The sequence below is a fragment of the Eucyclogobius newberryi genome, unplaced genomic scaffold (genome assembly GCF_026437365.1).
Source record: "Eucyclogobius newberryi isolate DKJ021-1_F unplaced genomic scaffold, fEucNew1.0.hap1 SCAF_21, whole genome shotgun sequence".
In the NCBI taxonomy this organism is placed as follows: domain Eukaryota; kingdom Metazoa; phylum Chordata; class Actinopteri; order Gobiiformes; family Gobiidae; genus Eucyclogobius; species Eucyclogobius newberryi.
The window spans coordinates 21,743,533-21,762,138 of record NW_027315846.1 but is presented as its reverse complement, the minus strand read 5'-3'; the positions used below and the strand labels follow the sequence as shown (position 1 = coordinate 21,762,138).

At 38.9% G+C, this 18,606-nt stretch overlaps 3 protein-coding genes across 3 annotated transcripts in view; 2 read left to right on the top strand and 1 right to left on the bottom strand.

Annotated features, from left to right (window-relative positions):
- Positions 1-851: 851 nt before the first annotated feature.
- flvcr2a (FLVCR choline and putative heme transporter 2a) lies at positions 852-10,280 on the top strand. The gene is made up of 10 exons (XM_072457787.1): positions 852-1,475; positions 1,975-2,116; positions 2,689-2,829; positions 2,964-3,031; positions 4,023-4,126; positions 4,680-4,790; positions 4,972-5,077; positions 5,148-5,259; positions 5,830-5,888; positions 9,937-10,280. The coding sequence occupies exons 1-10, from the start codon at positions 864-866 to the stop codon at positions 9,991-9,993; spliced, it is 1,512 nt and encodes a 503-aa protein (XP_072313888.1). The 5' UTR covers positions 852-863; the 3' UTR covers positions 9,994-10,280.
- A 1,243-nt stretch (positions 10,281-11,523) lies between these two features.
- erg28 (ergosterol biosynthesis 28 homolog) lies at positions 11,524-12,679 on the bottom strand. The gene is made up of 5 exons (XM_072457793.1): positions 12,602-12,679; positions 12,229-12,382; positions 12,005-12,095; positions 11,818-11,936; positions 11,524-11,743 (listed from the first exon to the last, which is right to left on the bottom strand). The coding sequence occupies exons 2-5, from the start codon at positions 12,359-12,361 to the stop codon at positions 11,655-11,657; spliced, it is 432 nt and encodes a 143-aa protein (XP_072313894.1). The 5' UTR covers positions 12,362-12,382; positions 12,602-12,679; the 3' UTR covers positions 11,524-11,654.
- Positions 12,680-13,456: 777 nt separating this feature from the next.
- Positions 13,457-18,606, top strand: part of ttll5 (tubulin tyrosine ligase-like family, member 5) — a 39,340-nt gene continuing 34,190 nt past the window's right edge. The window contains exons 1-11 of the mRNA XM_072458028.1: positions 13,457-13,606; positions 14,434-14,540; positions 14,666-14,748; positions 15,249-15,355; positions 15,621-15,751; positions 15,832-15,914; positions 16,518-16,587; positions 16,665-16,749; positions 17,754-17,855; positions 17,923-18,014; positions 18,102-18,209. Coding sequence (XP_072314129.1) covers positions 13,548-13,606; positions 14,434-14,540; positions 14,666-14,748; positions 15,249-15,355; positions 15,621-15,751; positions 15,832-15,914; positions 16,518-16,587; positions 16,665-16,749; positions 17,754-17,855; positions 17,923-18,014; positions 18,102-18,209 — 1,027 coding nt within the window. The 5' untranslated portion in view covers positions 13,457-13,547. The remainder of the gene's footprint in view (positions 13,607-14,433; positions 14,541-14,665; positions 14,749-15,248; positions 15,356-15,620; positions 15,752-15,831; positions 15,915-16,517; positions 16,588-16,664; positions 16,750-17,753; positions 17,856-17,922; positions 18,015-18,101; positions 18,210-18,606) is intronic.

Below are 18,606 nucleotides of genomic sequence, written 5' to 3'. Positions count from 1 at the left end.
ACGGCAGGGCAGACTTGGTTCCGGATCTCTCTCGGACATACTAGTGTTTAAGTTACTAGTATGTGGTCCTAAAGCTTTATAAACTCTACTTTGCATCAGGTAGGACACTTTTTAACATTTAAACATGATAAACAGAAACAGAGTGAGGCAAGTTAACACTAGCATGAATAAACTAACGTCAACAAGTTACCAAGTATTATTTTCATGTGACATTATACTATTAAAAGCATTCATTCTTCAGTTATTATAGAAATCGTTTAGAGATCTGAGGAGAAACGTAGTACATTCTTTCAGGATTTTCTTTTAAATTTTATCTTATTACGTGGGTAGTTTGGCAGGACATTCGATCATGATCCAAATAAACCAGATTTCTAAATCTCTTTTATTTATTGTAAAAGAGATGACTTTGTTTTTTACTATTACTTTAACAACGTTGTTATTTTATACAATATAGGCTGTATATATTAGCCATGTTCTTTCAGTTATGTTCAACATGTGTCATCAGCAAATATGTGGTAGAATCATGCTGAGAAGCTACTTTTTTGATGACTTTTCAATGTACAAGCCTTTGTGGACTTTGTAGTCTCTTATAAAACACAAAGGCCTATTTTCCATAAAATAGGTTCATCTGACCCGTTCTCCAAATGAGCAATGGGTAGTTCTTACATTGAAAAATACGACAAAGCCTTCAAACAAGTATTAATGTGATTATGAGTAATTATGTGTTTTTACATTTTTCATAAAACCTCCCTGATATTTAACAAGGACGGCTGGAAAGAGTGGGTTAGAATGGACCAGCTGAAATCCCAACTCATAAGTAGAAATTGCTTTTCTCTTTCTCTCCAGATTCACACTTGGAGGATATGAATGATAAGGATGGCCTTGTCAAATATAGGGTTGACGGTCACAGAAAAGTTAGTGACTGCTCCCTGGACAATGAAAGCAGTTCTCTTTTGGGGGAGCACAACCACCAGAGACCCTCAGAACAGGACAGTGTCAGCCTGGAGTCTGAAGCCCACCTCTTCCCACTCATGGAGACTAAGTTGTACAAGCGGCGTTGGCTCATGCTGCTGATCTTTTCTTTGTGTTCCATGAGTAATGCTTTCATGTGGCTGCAGTACAGCATCATCAGCGACATCTTCATGCACTTCTACAGCATCGACTCTCTGGCCATAGACTGGCTGTCCATGATCTACTTCCTCACATACATTCCCTTCATCCTACCGGTAACATGGATGCTGGACAAGCGCGGCCTGAGGGAGATCGTGTTAGTGGGCTCAGCCTTCAACTGCATTGGAGCTTGGATCAAAACAGGCACCGCTGACCCGCACATGTTTCCCATGACCTTTTTTGGTCAGTTTGTATGTTCAGTGGCCACAGTTTACCTCCTCGGCCTCCCGTCCAGACTGGCATCTTCATGGTTCGGGCAGCAGGAGGTGTCCACTGCCTGCTCCATTGGGGTTATGGGAAACCAGGTGTGTGATTCAGCTCAAGTACTGTTATAATCTAAATCATATGAAAAGGATCTGAATAAAAATGGTCCTCAGACATTCAGTTTTAATGGCCAGTAAGATACAACATTTTACCCATCCAGAACTCCCATTAAGTAGAATAATTACACATTTCCAAATCAAGAAGCACATAAATACAATTAGATTTCTTGAATTCTTGTATTTTCTATTTTTACAACCAAAATCAGGGAATGGTACGAGTCCCAATTTCCACAAGATACGACACAAGGGGGTGTTCACAAGATTAGAACTTTATTTTAACATTAGGCATACAGTTACTTCACATTTTACAGCACAGCCACTAAATAACTAAATACTACTTGAATGTCTCAAGTGTATTTTTATACTGTACAGCCCTTTTCCTGTACTTTATTTTCTGTACATTTTCTATTGCTATTGCTAGTCATGTATTCAAGGCTTTCTGTGCTATTGTCACGGTGCTTGTTGTGCTTGTTACCCACAGCTGGGCAGTGCCATTGGCTTTTTGGTTCCGCCAATGTTTGTCCCAAATATTGAGGATAAAGACGAGCTGGCACATCACATCCGAGTCATGTTTTACATCACTGCAGGAGTAGCAACTGTCCTCTTTGTCCTTGTTGTCCTTGGTGAGTCTTTATGAGTTGTTTGTAGGGATTAAACAATACATCGGTATGGATAGATATTAACCCCTTTGATATACCGACATCTCCAGAAAACAAAAGTATTGTTATATATTGCACTTGACCTGTCAAATTTGAAAATTGAAAAATTGATGTAAGCACTTTAAGGTATAACAAGTCATGACCCGGTTTATCCTTTTTGGTTTGATTTTTCCTTGTGTTTTGCATGTGTCTTGTTTGGAAAAGTGACATTGGGGTAACCTGTGCTAATTAAACATTTAACCGTTATTACTTAGTATATTTGAATGATATTGTTTATCAGCAGTGTTGTTTTAACCGTCTCCTACTGTAGTTGTACGTCTTCTACTGTAAAAAAGAGAGAAAGAGAGAGAAAGCGAGCCTTACCAGCAGTGGGAAAGCTGATTATTACTATGTTGCACAAATGGTGGTAAGTATTATATTATTAGACAGTAATAAGTCTCTAATAGTCTCTGTCTCAAAGCTCGTTTCAATGTTTTATATCTTGTGGCTTTCCAAAAATGCATCTTTTAATGAACTTAATTTCTTTATATTTCTAGTCTTCCAGGAAGAACCCGAGCTTCCACCCAGCCAGGCACAAGCCCAGGCCAGAAGCGTCCATCCTGATGAACATTCTTACACTGCTTCAATCTTAAGACTGCTGAAAAACAAGCCCTTCATGCTTCTGGTGGTCAGCTATGGTGGGTCTCCTATTATGTGCTGATATTGACTGTATTCTGCTTACTAATCAAAACTACTGGGTTTTAAGAGTGTTTTTTTATGTCTTTGCCTTACAGGTGAATGTAGTACAGTAATTGATTTCTAACCTTTGCAGGGCTCAATGTTGGCTGTTTTTATTCTATGTCGACACTGCTGAACCGGATAATTATAGAACGCTATCCCGTAAGTCCCAGTGCAACAAAATCCTCATTTGAATTTGGTCTTTTATATGTTTGCAACCAGCTTCAAAGAGTACGGTAATACATTTAAGCATTTGTTTGTATTCAGCTTCAAGTTATTTGTTATTGATAAGCTACAAAGAGCTTTCCTGGTGCTATACAACGTGACTTAAAGCATCATTTTCACACTGCAAAATTGGAAGTAGTTATTTGAAATCCTTGTTCTTTGCTCTCACAAATCCTTCGGCACATTGATAATAGAAATAATCATATATTTTTAGGCCCAGGCTCAGGTTTGAACAGCTTTTTGTAGTGAAACTTGTGCCGATTTCTACATTGAGGAGACAGAATACTTTATCATGAGATGCAGACAGTGTGCAGTGTGTGACTAATTTACTAAATAAATTCGGGTACCCCTTTAATAGAACATTTATTCCTGAACTAGAGGATTTGCTATTATACCTTTACTGGTATTCAGACCTCTGTTTTATCATACCTTGGCAGTTTCAGCTGCACTCAGCCGCCTTCCTCAGAAGTGTCACTTATTACTGTGACGTGCTTGCTCAGCTGATTTTGAGCTTGCTTCCTACTTGGAGCAGTAGGACGATAGCGCTGTCTTCTGAGGCAGGCTACAGAGTGCAGCCGACACTGTATCATAAAAACACAGGTCTGTTCATAAGAAACTAGAATATCATTACATAAGAAAACCTAATGAACCTAATCAAGACTAGAGGATTCGCTGGTTCAACTCATGGCCCTGGGTTGATGTTAGGAAAAATAGTTTAACGATATAATCTGAGAATGTGTTGCCAGTTTAACAAGCCACTTGGCGTAGAGGTGATATGCTTGGTAAAGAAGGAGAAAGCTGAGTAGATCTGTTATGAGGAATAAATGTGTTCTTGTAGTAAACTGTTCTAAGTCGGAATATTGGCTCCAGTTTACACCGGTATGGCACACGTTTATTCTGGTTTTGTTGTGTATATGAACTTTTTTAGGGTGAAGAGGTGAATGCTGGGAGAATTGGTTTGACTATTGTCATTGCTGGTATGGTGGGGTCCCTCGTGTGTGGCATCTGGCTTGATAGGACCAAAACCTTCAAGTAAGGCTTTTTTTTAAGTGTGAAGGGTGTGACAGTGGCTTCCCCTGAGAGTAATCCCAATACTGTCCTGTTATGTCCTTGGGGAAGACACTTTGCATGTTTGTGTCTACTGTGTTGTATTTTTCACCTAACAGGTTGAACAGGCTTATGAGGGACAACACTCTTCTCTGCAGTTAGCAATGCTGGTATCAACTTCTGTGATTTTTAAACAATACCTTTGTTTTCACGTTACTATTTTGGCTTCATCTGCTCCGCTTAAAATGAGAGAATACACAATTGATTGAGATGACTTTTAATGTTAATTTATGTTGAAATACTTTGCATCCCCAGTTCCAAACCTAATGTTTGACCCTCTTATTGTCATATGAGGGAATGGATTGGTTGTACGTTGAAGTTTAAAGAATTTAAACTTCAATTTTCTTTGTGTAATATGATGGAATTAGGGGATGTGTGAATTTGTTGTATCTGTCCTTAAAGAAGGGACTTTGCTGAAAACATTCAAGAGTGAGGGCTGTTGTATTCTAATGATTTGTATGTGTTTGCTTTTCCCCAGACAGACCACATTAGCTGTGTACATCCTCACTCTATCGGGGATGTTGGTGTTTGCCTTCACCTTGAATTTAGGTCATCTTTGGTTGGTGTTTGTGACCGCTGGTGTTTTAGGGTGGGTCACCGTTACAAATGCCAGTGCAGCACAATGTTCACTACTACTTAAATAGCCTACAGCCTTTCTTGAAACATCTGAGAATCTTGAAAGTTATATTTGTGTGGTGTTTATGTCTCTATTTATTGATTTAATCCATATGATAATTATAGATTGATTTAAGTGTTCTCTCTGTGTACAGATTTTTTATGACTGGCTATTTACCTCTGGGTTTCGAGTTTGCTGTAGAGCTAACGTTTCCAGAGTCAGAGGGAACTTCCTCTGGTCTGCTCAACTGTTCGGCTCAGGTATATAAAACTGTAAAATGCTGCAAATGTAGTTTTGTAGTCTAGTAAATACTTTTCTTTTTTATTTCAGATCTTTGGTATTATGTTCACCATATCACAAGGGAAGATTGTTGATAAATGGGGGACTTTTGCTGGTAACATATTCTTGTGTGTCATCTTACTCATTGGAACAACAATAACAGGTATGGATCTATGTTAAATGACCATAAAAAAGTAACACGTTACACTGTGATGATTGAGGGTGGTACTGCCCTCTAGCGACTGTTTGGGAAACCACTACTTGCAGCTCTTGATCCAGAGAGCGCAGCAGTCCACAAGGTTCCGGAAGTACATTTATTATCCATTTTTCCCATAGAATTTTCATAAAATTTCAGATTTAAACTTTAAAGGCACGGTGGAGGCTAATGTGGTAACTAATATCCATTCCAAAGAACATGAAAAACCTCAGATTATGCAAGCCTAAATGTGTTTCTAATTAAAGAGTTTCTCTTAAGTTAAACATTTTATTAAATGTCAGAAATACATAAAAAATCGAGGAACTTAAACCATAAATTTGAATACATATGTCATAATTATGCTCATTAATAAGCTCTAGAGTTGATTAACCCCTGACAAGCTTTCAAAATGGGAAATTTACTTCTGGAACCTCATGGTGTACGGTCACTGTTTGGGCTCCATAACCACTATTTGTGACAAACATTTACTCATATTTTGTAAACAGACACTAATTTTTTCAATCATTATTATGGTAGGACTTATCAAAGCAGACCTGCGAAGACTAAAAGCCAATTTACAGAATCCAGTGCAGATAGTGAGTATTTATTCCTATCTTAAGTCATGTTGTACATCTTTTTTTTTTTTTTCAGAGTATTGGATTGTACCTGTTTGCAACTTTCTTAAAGTGTAGAAGGCTACTTCTGCTAATCCCTGATTTGCATGGCTATGGACCTAACAGATCCATGCTATGGACATATGTATGATTGATTTTTGGCATGCTGTTGCTCTGTTCTCTAACTTGCAAAAGGTCTTGTCTGACTGTTTTTTACCTATAACTCTATTATACTAGCAATACTTATTTATCTGGATACATTTGAATGGGCTCTCCACAACGGCACCTGGCTAGTTTAGTGTTAGCGTCAGTACTTCCTGCCTATTTCTATCTCTATGGGTCTTTTGCTGTCAATAATAAGTTCATAAATACTATCTGAATGATGTCTTTGACAACATGTTAAAGACTCTACAACACAGGCGAAAACTTCACCAAAAAAGGGGGGTTAACCCTATGTTCCCCAGAACCTGCACCTTGGCTGGAAATGCTGCTATAAGTTATGCTGTAAAACCATACATTTATGCGCAACTATTGGGGATGCTTCAGTTGTAGTCATCTGGACTCAGTTTGAAAAAATAGACGTTTCGACTCTCATCCAAGAGTCATTGTCAATAACAGAATTTAGGTCGAGAACTCTGATATTAATACTGTTCTGTGGTAAGACCCGCCCATTGGGAGGAGCCTTCCTGAAGTAGAAAGAGTTGTTTGTTTCAACAGAAACTCCCCTTTGTATCTACCGAGCTAGCCTATTCAGAATCTTAATGGGCTATTAGAAACCTCTTTGTCTTTGTGAGACCCTGGCTCGACCACCCTGAGTACCTGATTAGCATCTGAATGTCCTTTACCTTTCCAGGGGTTCAGAATCCCATTATAAATAACAGGAAGATGAAACCTAAGCCCTCCATTTCTGTTTAAAGAAGGTCTTTCTTTTTTAACAAAAATAGCTTCCTTGACTCCTCTTTCAAACCATCTTTTCTCCCTGCTTAAAACCTTCACCTCACCGTCTTCAAACGAGTGATTAGAGGCTTCAAGATGGAGATGCACGGCGCTCTGAGGTCCTGAACTAGTATTTCTTCTGTGCTGATAAAGCCTCTTGTGTAGAGGCTGTTTCGTCTCACCTATGTAACGTTCTTTACAACTTTCTTCACTGCATTGGATCGAATAAACTACATTGCTCTGTTTTTGAGTCGGCAACTTGTCCTTTGGGTGAACCAGTTTTTGTCTTAAAGTGTTTCCTGGTTTAAAATAAACAGGGACTTCGTGTTGTCTAAAAATTCTCTGCAATTTTTCCGACAGGCCAGACACATAAGGGATAGAGACACCCTTCCTTCTCTGTTCAGTTTCCCTTTTGTTCTGCTTCTTGGTTCTCTTCACTCTGTTGAGAGCCCAAGCGGGGTAACCACAGGCTGAGAGGGCATTTCGGACATGTTTTTCCTCTTTCTTCTTGCCCTCTGAGCTGGTGGGCACACCTTGAGCTCTGTGTTGTAAGGTTCTGATCACACCCAGCTTGTGCTGTAGTGGGTGGTTGGAGCCAAAGAGCAGATACTGGTCCGTGTGTGTAGGTTTCCTATATACTTCTATTTGGAGTTTCCCGTCCTCTCCTCTGATCGTGGAACAATCAAGAAAGGCCAAGCGATTCTCCTTAGCGTCTTCTCTTGTAAACCTAATATGTGGGTCCACAGCATTGATGTGATCAGAGAAGGTTTCCAGCTCTTGTTTCTTGATTGTTACAAAAGTATCATCGACATAGCGGAGCCACAGTTTTGGGGCTATGCCTGAGAATAAGGACAGTGCCTGTCGATGATACTTTTGTAACAATCAAGAAACAAGAGCTGGAAACCTTCTCTGATCACATCAATGCTGTGGACCCACATATTAGGTTTACAAGAGAAGACGCTAAGGAGAATCGCTTGGCCTTTCTTGATTGTTCCACGATCAGAGGAGAGGACGGGAAACTCCAAATAGAAGTATATAGGAAACCTACACACACGGACCAGTATCTGCTCTTTGGCTCCAACCACCCACTACAGCACAAGCTGGGTGTGATCAGAACCTTACAACACAGAGCTCAAGGTGTGCCCACCAGCTCAGAGGGCAAGAAGAAAGAGGAAAAACATGTCCGAAATGCCCTCTCAGCCTGTGGTTACCCCGCTTGGGCTCTCAACAGAGTGAAGAGAACCAAGAAGCAGAACAAAAGGGAAACTGAACAGAGAAGGAAGGGTGTCTCTATCCCTTATGTGTCTGGCCTGTCGGAAAAATTGCAGAGAATTTTTAGACAACACGAAGTCCCTGTTTATTTTAAACCAGGAAACACTTTAAGACAAAAACTGGTTCACCCAAAGGACAAGTTGCCGACTCAAAAACAGAGCAATGTAGTTTATTCGATCCAATGCAGTGAAGAAAGTTGTAAAGAACGTTACATAGGTGAGACGAAACAGCCTCTACACAAGAGGCTTTATCAGCACAGAAGAAATACTAGTTCAGGACCTCAGAGCGCCGTGCATCTCCATCTTGAAGCCTCTAATCACTCGTTTGAAGACGGTGAGGTGAAGGTTTTAAGCAGGGAGAAAAGATGGTTTGAAAGAGGAGTCAAGGAAGCTATTTTTGTTAAAAAAGAAAGACCTTCTTTAAACAGAAATGGAGGGCTTAGGTTTCATCTTCCTGTTATTTATAATGGGATTCTGAACCCCTGGAAAGGTAAAGGACATTCAGATGCTAATCAGGTACTCAGGGTGGTCGAGCCAGGGTCTCACAAAGACAAAGAGGTTTCTAATAGCCCATTAAGATTCTGAATAGGCTAGCTCGGTAGATACAAAGGGGAGTTTCTGTTGAAACAAACAACTCTTTCTACTTCAGGAAGGCTCCTCCCAATGGGCGGGTCTTACCACAGAACAGTATTAATATCAGAGTTCTCGACCTAAATTCTGTTATTGACAATGACTCTTGGATGAGAGTCGAAACGTCTATTTTTTCAAACTGAGTCCAGATGACTACAACTGAAGCTTTTTCTACTATGGAACACGCCTGGACGAATGAGGGATTACACCGACAACTATTGGGGATGTGGAACCGTATATGTGGTATTCTATTCTACCATTTGAGGAAATTCAAGACAACAGGCCTAAACTCAACAAAATGCAAGGAAAGGACACACCCGGGAATACCGGGACCTTTTTAAATTCATAGAAAAGGGGGAACATTGGATGTTTTAATGCTAAAGCTATAATTCTATTGTTGAGGCATAAAAAAAATAAGATAAGATAAGATAATCCTTTATTGTCCCACATGGGGAAATTTCATTGGTGCGACGCAGGAAGATACAGAGGTAGATACAGAAGAACAGAACAGAACATTATAGGAAGTCTGAAAAACACTTTCAGTAGAAGATCTCCTATGAATAAAAACTCCCATAGACAAATAAATAAATACCATTGCATGTGATCACGACAGTAATTGCACATGAATATGTGTCACGGCGGCACATAGATTGCACATGAATTTCACAGTAATTGCACATGAATTCCAACAGTAATTGCACATATGACAGAATTGCACATCAGTATTAGGTTAGGTCAGTATTGCGAGTATTTAGGACTAACAGTGTTTGTTATAAAGTCTGACAGCAGCAGGAAGGAAAGACCTGCGAAACCTCTCCTTCACACAGCGAGGGTGGATCAGTCTCTCACTGAAGCTGCTCTCCAGAGCGGTGAGACTCATGGTCCAGCATAAAATCATTAAAATAACAAATAATCATCACATAAAAACAATCCGACAGCATTTACTTTAATACAATACAACTGATTTTTATTTTTTTAATTATATATTTAAAATTTTAATAGTTCGTAATAAGTTAGCATTAGCTGTGAGAAACAGTTTGCTTAGCCAATTGCTGCAGTGCTTGTTTGTCACATAGGCCCCCTTAACCCCCCCAGTCACTCATAACCTTGCACAGGATAAAGTGGAAGATGATGAAAACATCTTTATTGAATTCCTTATTAAACTAATTTAACATTTTCTTGTCCCTGTCTAGACACCGAACACTGCTGAACACGCTGTGCCACCAGGAACTTCAAAGTGGGAGTTTTAGAGAAGATAAGACAAAATGCACAATAGTTACTGAATGTGGAATAACTGCAGAAAAAACAGTCTTACTCTTCTGATTCCAGACAAATCTCAATCATATACTGTGGCACTTATAGTGATACAAAAGTACACAAGTGGAGCAATCTGCAAACTGCCATTTTACCTCAGCATTTTCTACTCTCCGAGCCAGAATACAAGTTTGGCTGTGTTCTTCGGACTCTTTTAAGTTCATGCAATGTGACGTATGTCGGTGTAATCCCTCATTCGTCCAGGCGTGTTCCATAGTAGAAAAAGCTTCAGTTGTAGTCATCTGGACTCAGTTTGAAAAATAGACGTTTCGACTCTCATCCAAGAGTCATTGTCAATAAAAGAATTTAGATCGAGAACTCTGATATTAATACTGTTCTGTGGTAAGACCCACCCATTGGGCGGAGCCTTCCTGAAGTAGAAAGAGTTGTTTGTTTCAACAGAAACTCCCCCCTTGTATCTACCGAGCTAGCCTATTCAGAATCTTGATGGGCTATTAGAATCCTCTTTGTCTTTGTGAGACCCTGGCTCAACCACCCTGAGTACCTGATTAGCATCTGAATGTCCTCTACCTTTCCAGGGGTTCAGTATACCATTATAAATAACAGGAAGATTAAACCTTAGCCCTCCATTTCTGTTTAAAGAAGGTCTTTCTTTTTTAACAAAAATAGCTTCCTTGACTCCTCTTTCAAACCATCTTTTCTCCCTGCTTAAAACCTTCACCTCACCGTCTTCAAACGAGTGATTAGAGGCTTCAAGATGGAGATGCACGGCGCTCTGTGGACCTGAACTTGTATTTCTTCTGTGCTGATAAAGCCTCTTGTGTAGAGGCTGTTTTGTCTCACCTCTCTCCCCCAATGGGTGGGTCTTACCACAGAACAGTATTAATATCGGAGTTCTCGATCTAAATTCTTTTATTGACAATGACTCTTGGATGAGAGTCGAAACGTCTATTTTTCAAACTGAGTCCAGATGACTACAACTGAAGCTTTTTCTACCATGCAATGTGACGTAATTAACTCTGAGCCTTTGTGTCGGTACAGAAGACATCATTTTATTTTAGACTTGTTATGTTTAACTTGTGTGAAAGCAACTATTGTATTTATGTCTGTTTGAAATTAACTTTATGTAGTCAGTTGGTGTTATCTAGCAACAAAGAAGAATTTTGACCTCAAATTATGTCATTTTAATGTATAAAATCTACATGTACTGAAACCGCAGAGCTACAAATGTTACTCTTAATAATGTACTGATATTGTTGTGTTGTTATTTTTATAATCTGTAATGATTTATTTATTTATTTATTTTAAATACAATAATTATATAGCTAGCCCAATGAGCCACCAAAATAAATGCCAGGAATTTAGTATTATTGCACCATACACAGTGTGTGTGTGTGTAACAATAGTGCACATACAGGTTTATTAAAAAACAATGCATAGATGAATATAGCATTTTTCATAGTCAGTCAACAAAACAAACTGTCTGAAAAAAGACCCTTATAAATTAATCACAAAATGAGAAACAAATCTTATGGGACTACAGTTTACAACCGGTTCTATGTTCTTCAAGACGAGCAGCAGGACCATCCACAATATGGGGGGGCTCAGCAAAAGACAGTAAGACGTTTTGTGGAATTCAGTTCCTTTTTTTCTGTCGTACTCCAACGTCCTCTTGTGTCTCTGGTAAACACTGGAACCCTATGAGCATCCCTATAATCGAAAAACCTACATCCCACATAAACAACAATATTTTAGCATGATTCACAATTAAACGTGGTGTCATACAAAGGTTTACTTACTTGCTACTATCAGAGGGGCCATGACACCAATGGTCAAGGGTGCAGTTTTGTAGATGAAGGCCTCAGACAGAAAATGTCCCAATGCCAGAACAAATGTCGATAAAGTGATGTGGTAAAGCCTGTACAAAACACAGGTCAAAGGGGAAAAGAAACATAACCTTGTTGGAAATATCAGTAGAGGGCTTACATTCGATTATGGATATCAATGGCACAAGAACATCGAAGAATGGATGATAGTAACGTCCAGATTCCAAATGTCCGAGCCTGAAGACCATTCACTGTGAGAAAACATGAAGATGTAATAAGAGAATAATAACAAGAACCATGGCTCATTAAAATACATAGTAGTAGGCCTAATATTCCTCATTCATTTAAGGTTATAATTGTCTTTGTACCCAAATGGGACCTTACCATATTCTGGGGTGCCAGTGTAGAGCTTCTCTGACAGAAAGCTGTGGTCTCTGAAACTCTGCACGGTGTTTCCTATGGCAATGACAGACACCATCACCAACCAGCTCCGCAGCACATTCAGAAAGCGACTCATCTTTGCCAATGTGAGACGCACCTGTCAAACACAATACAACACACACGTTTAATTTTCCACTTCATTACTAAACCTGGGGAAGACGCTTCAAGACTAAACGGGACAGAAAAGCAAGTCAAAAGAGGACAAGTCCCGCTATAATGACCATATAGCAGTAGGCTACAGCAGGCAAACGTGAAAGTTGAAAGCAATCGACGGTTTTATGACGTCAATAATGTAATATTCTTTTTCACTACTTACCTGAGAGCGCTTCTTAGACGTTACACATGTAAAGACTAAAAGTGGACAGGTAAATGGGACGTGTTTCTTCTTCTTGTGTTGTCACATCTGTGTTTACGCCTCTTCTGGTCGGTCGTTTTCTCCAATAAGAAACCTGCAAAATGGTTCCATCCAATCACGCCACTCTGGCCACATGACATTTCCCCGCCTCGTTCCACTATAAGCCAATCACCTGCAGCTTGGGTGTGCTTATTCAAAGAGTGTGAGTGAAACGAAATGGTTATTTACATTTCTATTTACGTTTCAAATTATCAGTATATGCAAATTTTTCGTGAACCTATGCTATATGTATTATATAAGAAAACCCTAACATAGTACAGTCATAGATGACATGTTCTCTTACTCACTGCGCATGCCCTGTAACCACTTGTTGTAGCAACCAGAAGGATTAACCGGGATGATTACTTGCCAAACCAGTGCTAGCAGTTAGCTAGGCGCTAAAAATAAGGGAATTACTACTACTTCATGCTTGTCCATAGAAAAATCAATCGAAAGAATGTGCCATTAGATGTTCAATACCCAAGGTAAATGACCGTCGTTGCCATCTGAAAAAAAAAATGTAATTTTGCATTTTGTATTAGTTTACGCTAGCTATGGCGCTGATAGCTTAGCTTTAACGGTCGTTTGCTGCTCATTGCTTAATAACGTGGTAATTAATGCGTAAATATCACAAGTGTTTTTGTCCAAGCCAGTGAATGGAAATATTTGGCACGTGACAAAAAATCGAATTATCTTTGTAGATGGTGTTATTGATAGTAAGGGTGTTATTAACTAATAGTAAAGGATATGAGTAGGTTTGTTGTATGACTCATATGGCTGCTGTATTTTGAACACAGATGCCAAGGTAAAACAGCACACTCTCCTGCTTGAGAATTGTACCGGTTTCCCGTCTCCTTTTCACCGCCATATGCCTGCTGTGTCTCGGGGTCAGGAGGACTCTGAATCCTCCTCAGAGGATGAGCACGAGTAAGTCCACCCTTCACAAATACAGGCAGACATCTGTGGGGTTACCTGAATGCAATTGATCAGAAATGGCTATAAATGATTAGTTCACTGACCAGGTGGCTTTATATTCTTTATATATTTTGATGGTTTTGATATTGAATGTCAAGATGCAGTTAAGAATATGACTACTAAATGCACGTTGATGTGTGAGACTAACTAAAGAAGTGAACACAAGTGAGTCATCATCACCTTCATCATCTGATTCTCTCTTAATCTACTACTTCGTGTTAACTCCACCTGTAACCTTTATTGCCTAATGTAACTTGATCCATTTCAAGGGTGTTAAATAATATATTTGTACTTCTGTTTTGTACTCACTCAAAGTACTTCATCAGAAGTCCAAGCAACTAAATAAAAGAAAGGCATCAAAATCATGTTTGTGTTGCAAAGAGGATGAAGATGCTTTGCAATGACAGATAGCAGGTTGTATGACAGATGTTTTCAAAGTTAGGTGCCTTTCAAATTATTTCAATCTATTTACTATCCCAATTCTTCTGTGCTATTATTTAATAGCTCTTATTTTCTCCATCTTAAATGTTGTCTTTACGCATGATAAACTCTTATTTGGCCTTACTGTACAATAAGCTGACTGTATCCAGCCTGGAAGATATTGAAATTGTACATGTCAGGCTTTACCTGTATAAAGAAAATAAACTATATCATTATACACTCCCATATTGTTTTGCCATTGGTGAGTCATAGAGAAAAACAAAGACATTTAGCAATGTCTATTTGTGGCAAATTGTGTTTGAGAATTGAACATTCTGGGTGATGTGTCTATCTAGAAGGGCCCTTTGCCGCATTGCCTGGAGTGGTGCCAGCAAGAAAATTCCCATTCTCCTGTTTTTCCCCGAAGCCATTGTTTCAAAAGATGACAAAATTTGCTCAATTGGAGGTATTGTGGCACTTACATTCTATTATAAACATAGCATCATGACTCATATAATTAATTCACATCCAATCACATTTGTTTATGTTAAATTGTAAAGTTAAAAAATAGTGCATTTGTCTTTTTTCAAGACCGCTATAAGATGGCCTTTAAGATTGTACGCACAGAGAGCCGTTTGGTCCGAGGATTACTCACCAATCACGGATTCCATGAGGTAATGTCCTTTCAATCATATGAATCTTGCCGACCGGCTTAAATTTGACCAACATTGTTTTTCCAAGTTGCTGCTATTTATGCACGTCTTTCTTTTGTGAGATTGGACATTTTTCCTCTCAATGATAATGTCAAAGCCTGGGAATGCTCTGAGGAATAAAAATAATATGACCTCAATAGCAATAATTCCACTGCACGACAGCAGACAATCCCCGCTATTTGTCTTCTTAAGCAGTTACAATTGAATCTCTTTGTTTTATTTGAGTGCCTTTTGACTCCTGCTAACCCTTCAAAGGCAGATGAGCGTGTACCACTGCTTTATTGTGAACATCTGGCTTTTCTCTCAGCATCAAGCGGTCATGCAACATTTCTATTACAAATAAAACAATAAAATGATGTCATGTAAGTTGTTCTGGGGTTAGGCACGGTTTGAAGAGTCGAAAGTAGACAGACACTTTATATAAAGCGATAAATGAAGTTCATCCCTGTGTCTGTTTATAGGTGCACCCAAATAATAATGACTTCAACCTGATGTGGACTGGATCTCACCTAAAGCCTTACATCCTCCGCTGCCTCCAAGACTTCCAGAAGGTCAACCACTTTCCTAGGTAACTTTGAAAAGAAAGTGTATTGCGGTTCTTGTCAGTGTTATAAATGTTGCCGCTGAGAGGTTTCAAATCCTTTAGAACAGGCCATGTGTTTGTTGGCTTCCCCAAAGCAAAGCACATTTAGGTTGGAAAGGTGCCTTGTTGAAACATGGATGAATCATATTGACGGGCAGAGGGCGACCTATTGCTTTTGTGTGTATTCTTGTCCTCTCAACGTCAAAGAGTTGTGAAGTATTATATATCCACTCCCTTGCTCACTTTTCAGATCGTACGAATTGACACGCAAAGACCGCCTGTATAAAAATATCCAGCGGATGCAACAGGCCCACGGCTTCAAAAACTTCCACATTGTTCCTCAAACGTTTGTGCTTCCCTCCGAGTATCAAGAGTTCTGTAGTAAGTCTTTATGTTTCGTTATGTTCTTTCTATGAACACGAGAGATGAATTAACTTGTATTTGCTTCTGTTTAATCTTAGGCTGTTTTGCAAAGGACAAGGGGCCTTGGATTATCAAGCCTGTAGCATCCTCCAGAGGACGAGGCATTTATCTAGTCAGCAATGTAAGTTAAATGAAGTCTAGACTAGAATTAGTTTATTAGATGTTTAGTCTAATTCACATAAAAGAGAATCGTGTAGAGAGTATATGGAAGGATAGAGTTGCTGTTTCTCATGACTTTTGTATGAGGAGTTGCACTTAAACAGCTGTCTTCACAGAGGGAATTAGACATTAATGGGCTTTACAGAGTAAATCACAAATGTTCAAAGCAATGGCCTTTCTGAAGAAACTACTCTCGGAAAACATATGCTTTTCTTCTGAGATTTTCTTTTTTTCTGAGGCATTTTTATGAAACAGTGGAAAGAATGTCAGAGAGATATTTGTAGGGAAGCACGAAATACGGTCATTTAAAAAAACGTTTGGCTTTTCTCTGAACTGTATCCAGCAGAGACGGTGCGCTGCCCCCGTCCTCGCCCCCGTCTTTACTTCACCACCTGCAACACATTTCTGCCTCATAAATGACCCTTTTATAATCCTTGTGAAAACTGACCACAGCCAGACAATTTTCAGTCACCTTTTGTTAAATAATTGTAATTCTGCTTTGCCCCTTTTCTGTAAGTGAATAGGCATTTCAAAATGCTAAGGTTTTTTTTTCTTATTTTATTAGCCAAACCAAATTTCAATGGATGAAAACATCTTGGTCTCACGTTACATACACAACCCTTTGCTCATAGATGGTAAGATACTTTCTACTCTATTCCTCCATTTAGATAAGTTTCCACATGTTTATGAACATAATTCTTTTCTTCCACAGATTTTAAGTTTGACATGCGCTTATACGTCCTTGTGACTTCATATGATCCACTACTGATATATGTTTACGAGGAGGGCCTGGCAAGGTGAATATTCATGCTTTCAAATCATGCTTTCATAGCATTTCTCAAAATGTAACTTATACATGCAAACAATTTAACCACAGTACTTCTTAGTCACTGGTCTGGCACTGAATATGTGGTCCATGGAAAAGCCATCAGTGAACAGAAGATGAAAGCCACAAGATGGCAGTATAAGCTCTCTATAAGTGTCATAGTAATAGTAGAACAAATCTATCTATTGTCTCATTTGGGAGATGTGCCTCCTGATTTTATTATTCTTAACAGATGTTATCTCATTGTGACTCTCTGACCACAATTCTTCTATAGCAATGGCATGAATTAATTAGTTATGATGAATTGTGTTATATGTTTTCCAATAGTTGATATTATTAGTTGGCTTCCCACATTACTCTGGCAGATACAGTAAGAGAACACTGCCCTCTTGTTGTCTGTCTTATTATCTACTACAGCAATAAATCAATAAATGTTTTGTTTTTTTGTGTTTTCTGTTCTGTTTAGTCTTGGGCCAGTTTCACAAAGCAGGTTTTCTAAAAACTGCTTTGAATAACCCTGAAATCAGCCAAAATCTGAGTTTTCTGTTTCACAAAGAGGATTTGAATAAACCCCATCATAATTGTGTCTTAATACAACAGAGTTATAAATATTATTAGTATTAAACTATATGTGAACACTTGTCAACACTTCTTTAATCTGTCCAGGTCAAGGATCTCTGATAGTCCACATGACTTTCTGTCCCTTTAAAATGGCCTCGCCTCAGGTTCACTGTTGCCACGGTGAATCCTTTTTTCTGGGATCAGTTGATAAAGTCTCGTGTTCTTATCTCGAGAGTTCCCCGGGTTTCCTAACGCTACTCCCAAACTGCTTTGTGAAACAGAAAACTCTTGAGTTGTCTCTCTCAGATCTACTTGATTGAACCTCCTTTGTGAAACAGGACCCAGATCCACTAAAGCCTTGTCAAGTCAAACATAAACTGAATTACGTCATGATCTTCTTTTCCCTGTCTTCAGATTTGCCACTGTAAAGTACGACCGCGCATCCAAAAACATCAAGAACAACTTTATGCATCTTACAAATTACAGCGTAAACAAAAAGAGCTGTGATTATGTCAGGTAATCATCACCATCATTTTTGTTCTATGGCTGATTTTTTGTTTTTGATTGACCCTTTTCTTTTTAGCTGTGATGACCCTGAAGTGGAAGATTACGGGAACAAATGGAGTGTGAGTGCTGTGCTACGCTATCTGAAGCAGGAGGGGAAGGACACAACAGGTATGTCTTCATGGTGTGGTTTTCATTACAATCAACATACTGTACTGTATACTGTGTTGCAGAATGGTCTTCGTGTTTGTGTTCCAGTGTTGATGCGTCAGGTGGAAGACCTCATTATCAAGGCACTGCTGAGTGCGGAGCCGCAGATTTCTGCTGCCTGCAAGATGTTTGTTCCTTATAAGACCAACTGCTTTGGTACACATTTTAACTGTTCTACCTTTATTTTTGATTCATGATTCAACTTATGCCAGGAGGTTTAATTATAAGAAAAATGTGACTTTTCTGTCAAATTATTATTATATTGTCACCTTTATTAACCAGCATTTATTCCTATAAATGGTATGCTCGTTTATCTCCACAAAATGCTATTATCTAAATTGCATTTTGATGTATTGCCCACCTCTCTCTTAGTCTTAGTGTGAGGTATATCTCTGTCCTCTAGTTTCCAACAAACATTTAAGAATACATAGTCCAGACTGCCCTCATTTGAATCCCTAGAACACTTGTTCTTTGTTGTAGTCTTGACACATGGACAGTTAGTGTGGCCTTGTCGCTAACATACATTCTTCTTGCTTGTTTCTGTGGAGATGTG

Coding starts and splice junctions, on each gene's coding strand:
- flvcr2a (XM_072457787.1), top strand. CDS start 864: ATGAATGATAAGGATGGCCTTGTCAAATATAGGGTTGACGGTCACAGA. Junction 4,791..4,971: donor GTGACCGCTGGTGTTTTAGG/GTGGGTCACCGT, acceptor CTCTGTGTACAG/ATTTTTTATGACTGGCTATT. Junction 5,260..5,829: donor CATTGGAACAACAATAACAG/GTATGGATCTAT, acceptor TTATTATGGTAG/GACTTATCAAAGCAGACCTG.
- erg28 (XM_072457793.1), bottom strand. CDS start 12,361: ATGAGTCGCTTTCTGAATGTGCTGCGGAGCTGGTTGGTGATGGTGTCT. Junction 12,096..12,228: donor CACTGGCACCCCAGAATATG/GTAAGGTCCCAT, acceptor GTTTTCTCACAG/TGAATGGTCTTCAGGCTCGG. Junction 11,744..11,817: donor GGCCCCTCTGATAGTAGCAA/GTAAGTAAACCT, acceptor TGTGGGATGTAG/GTTTTTCGATTATAGGGATG.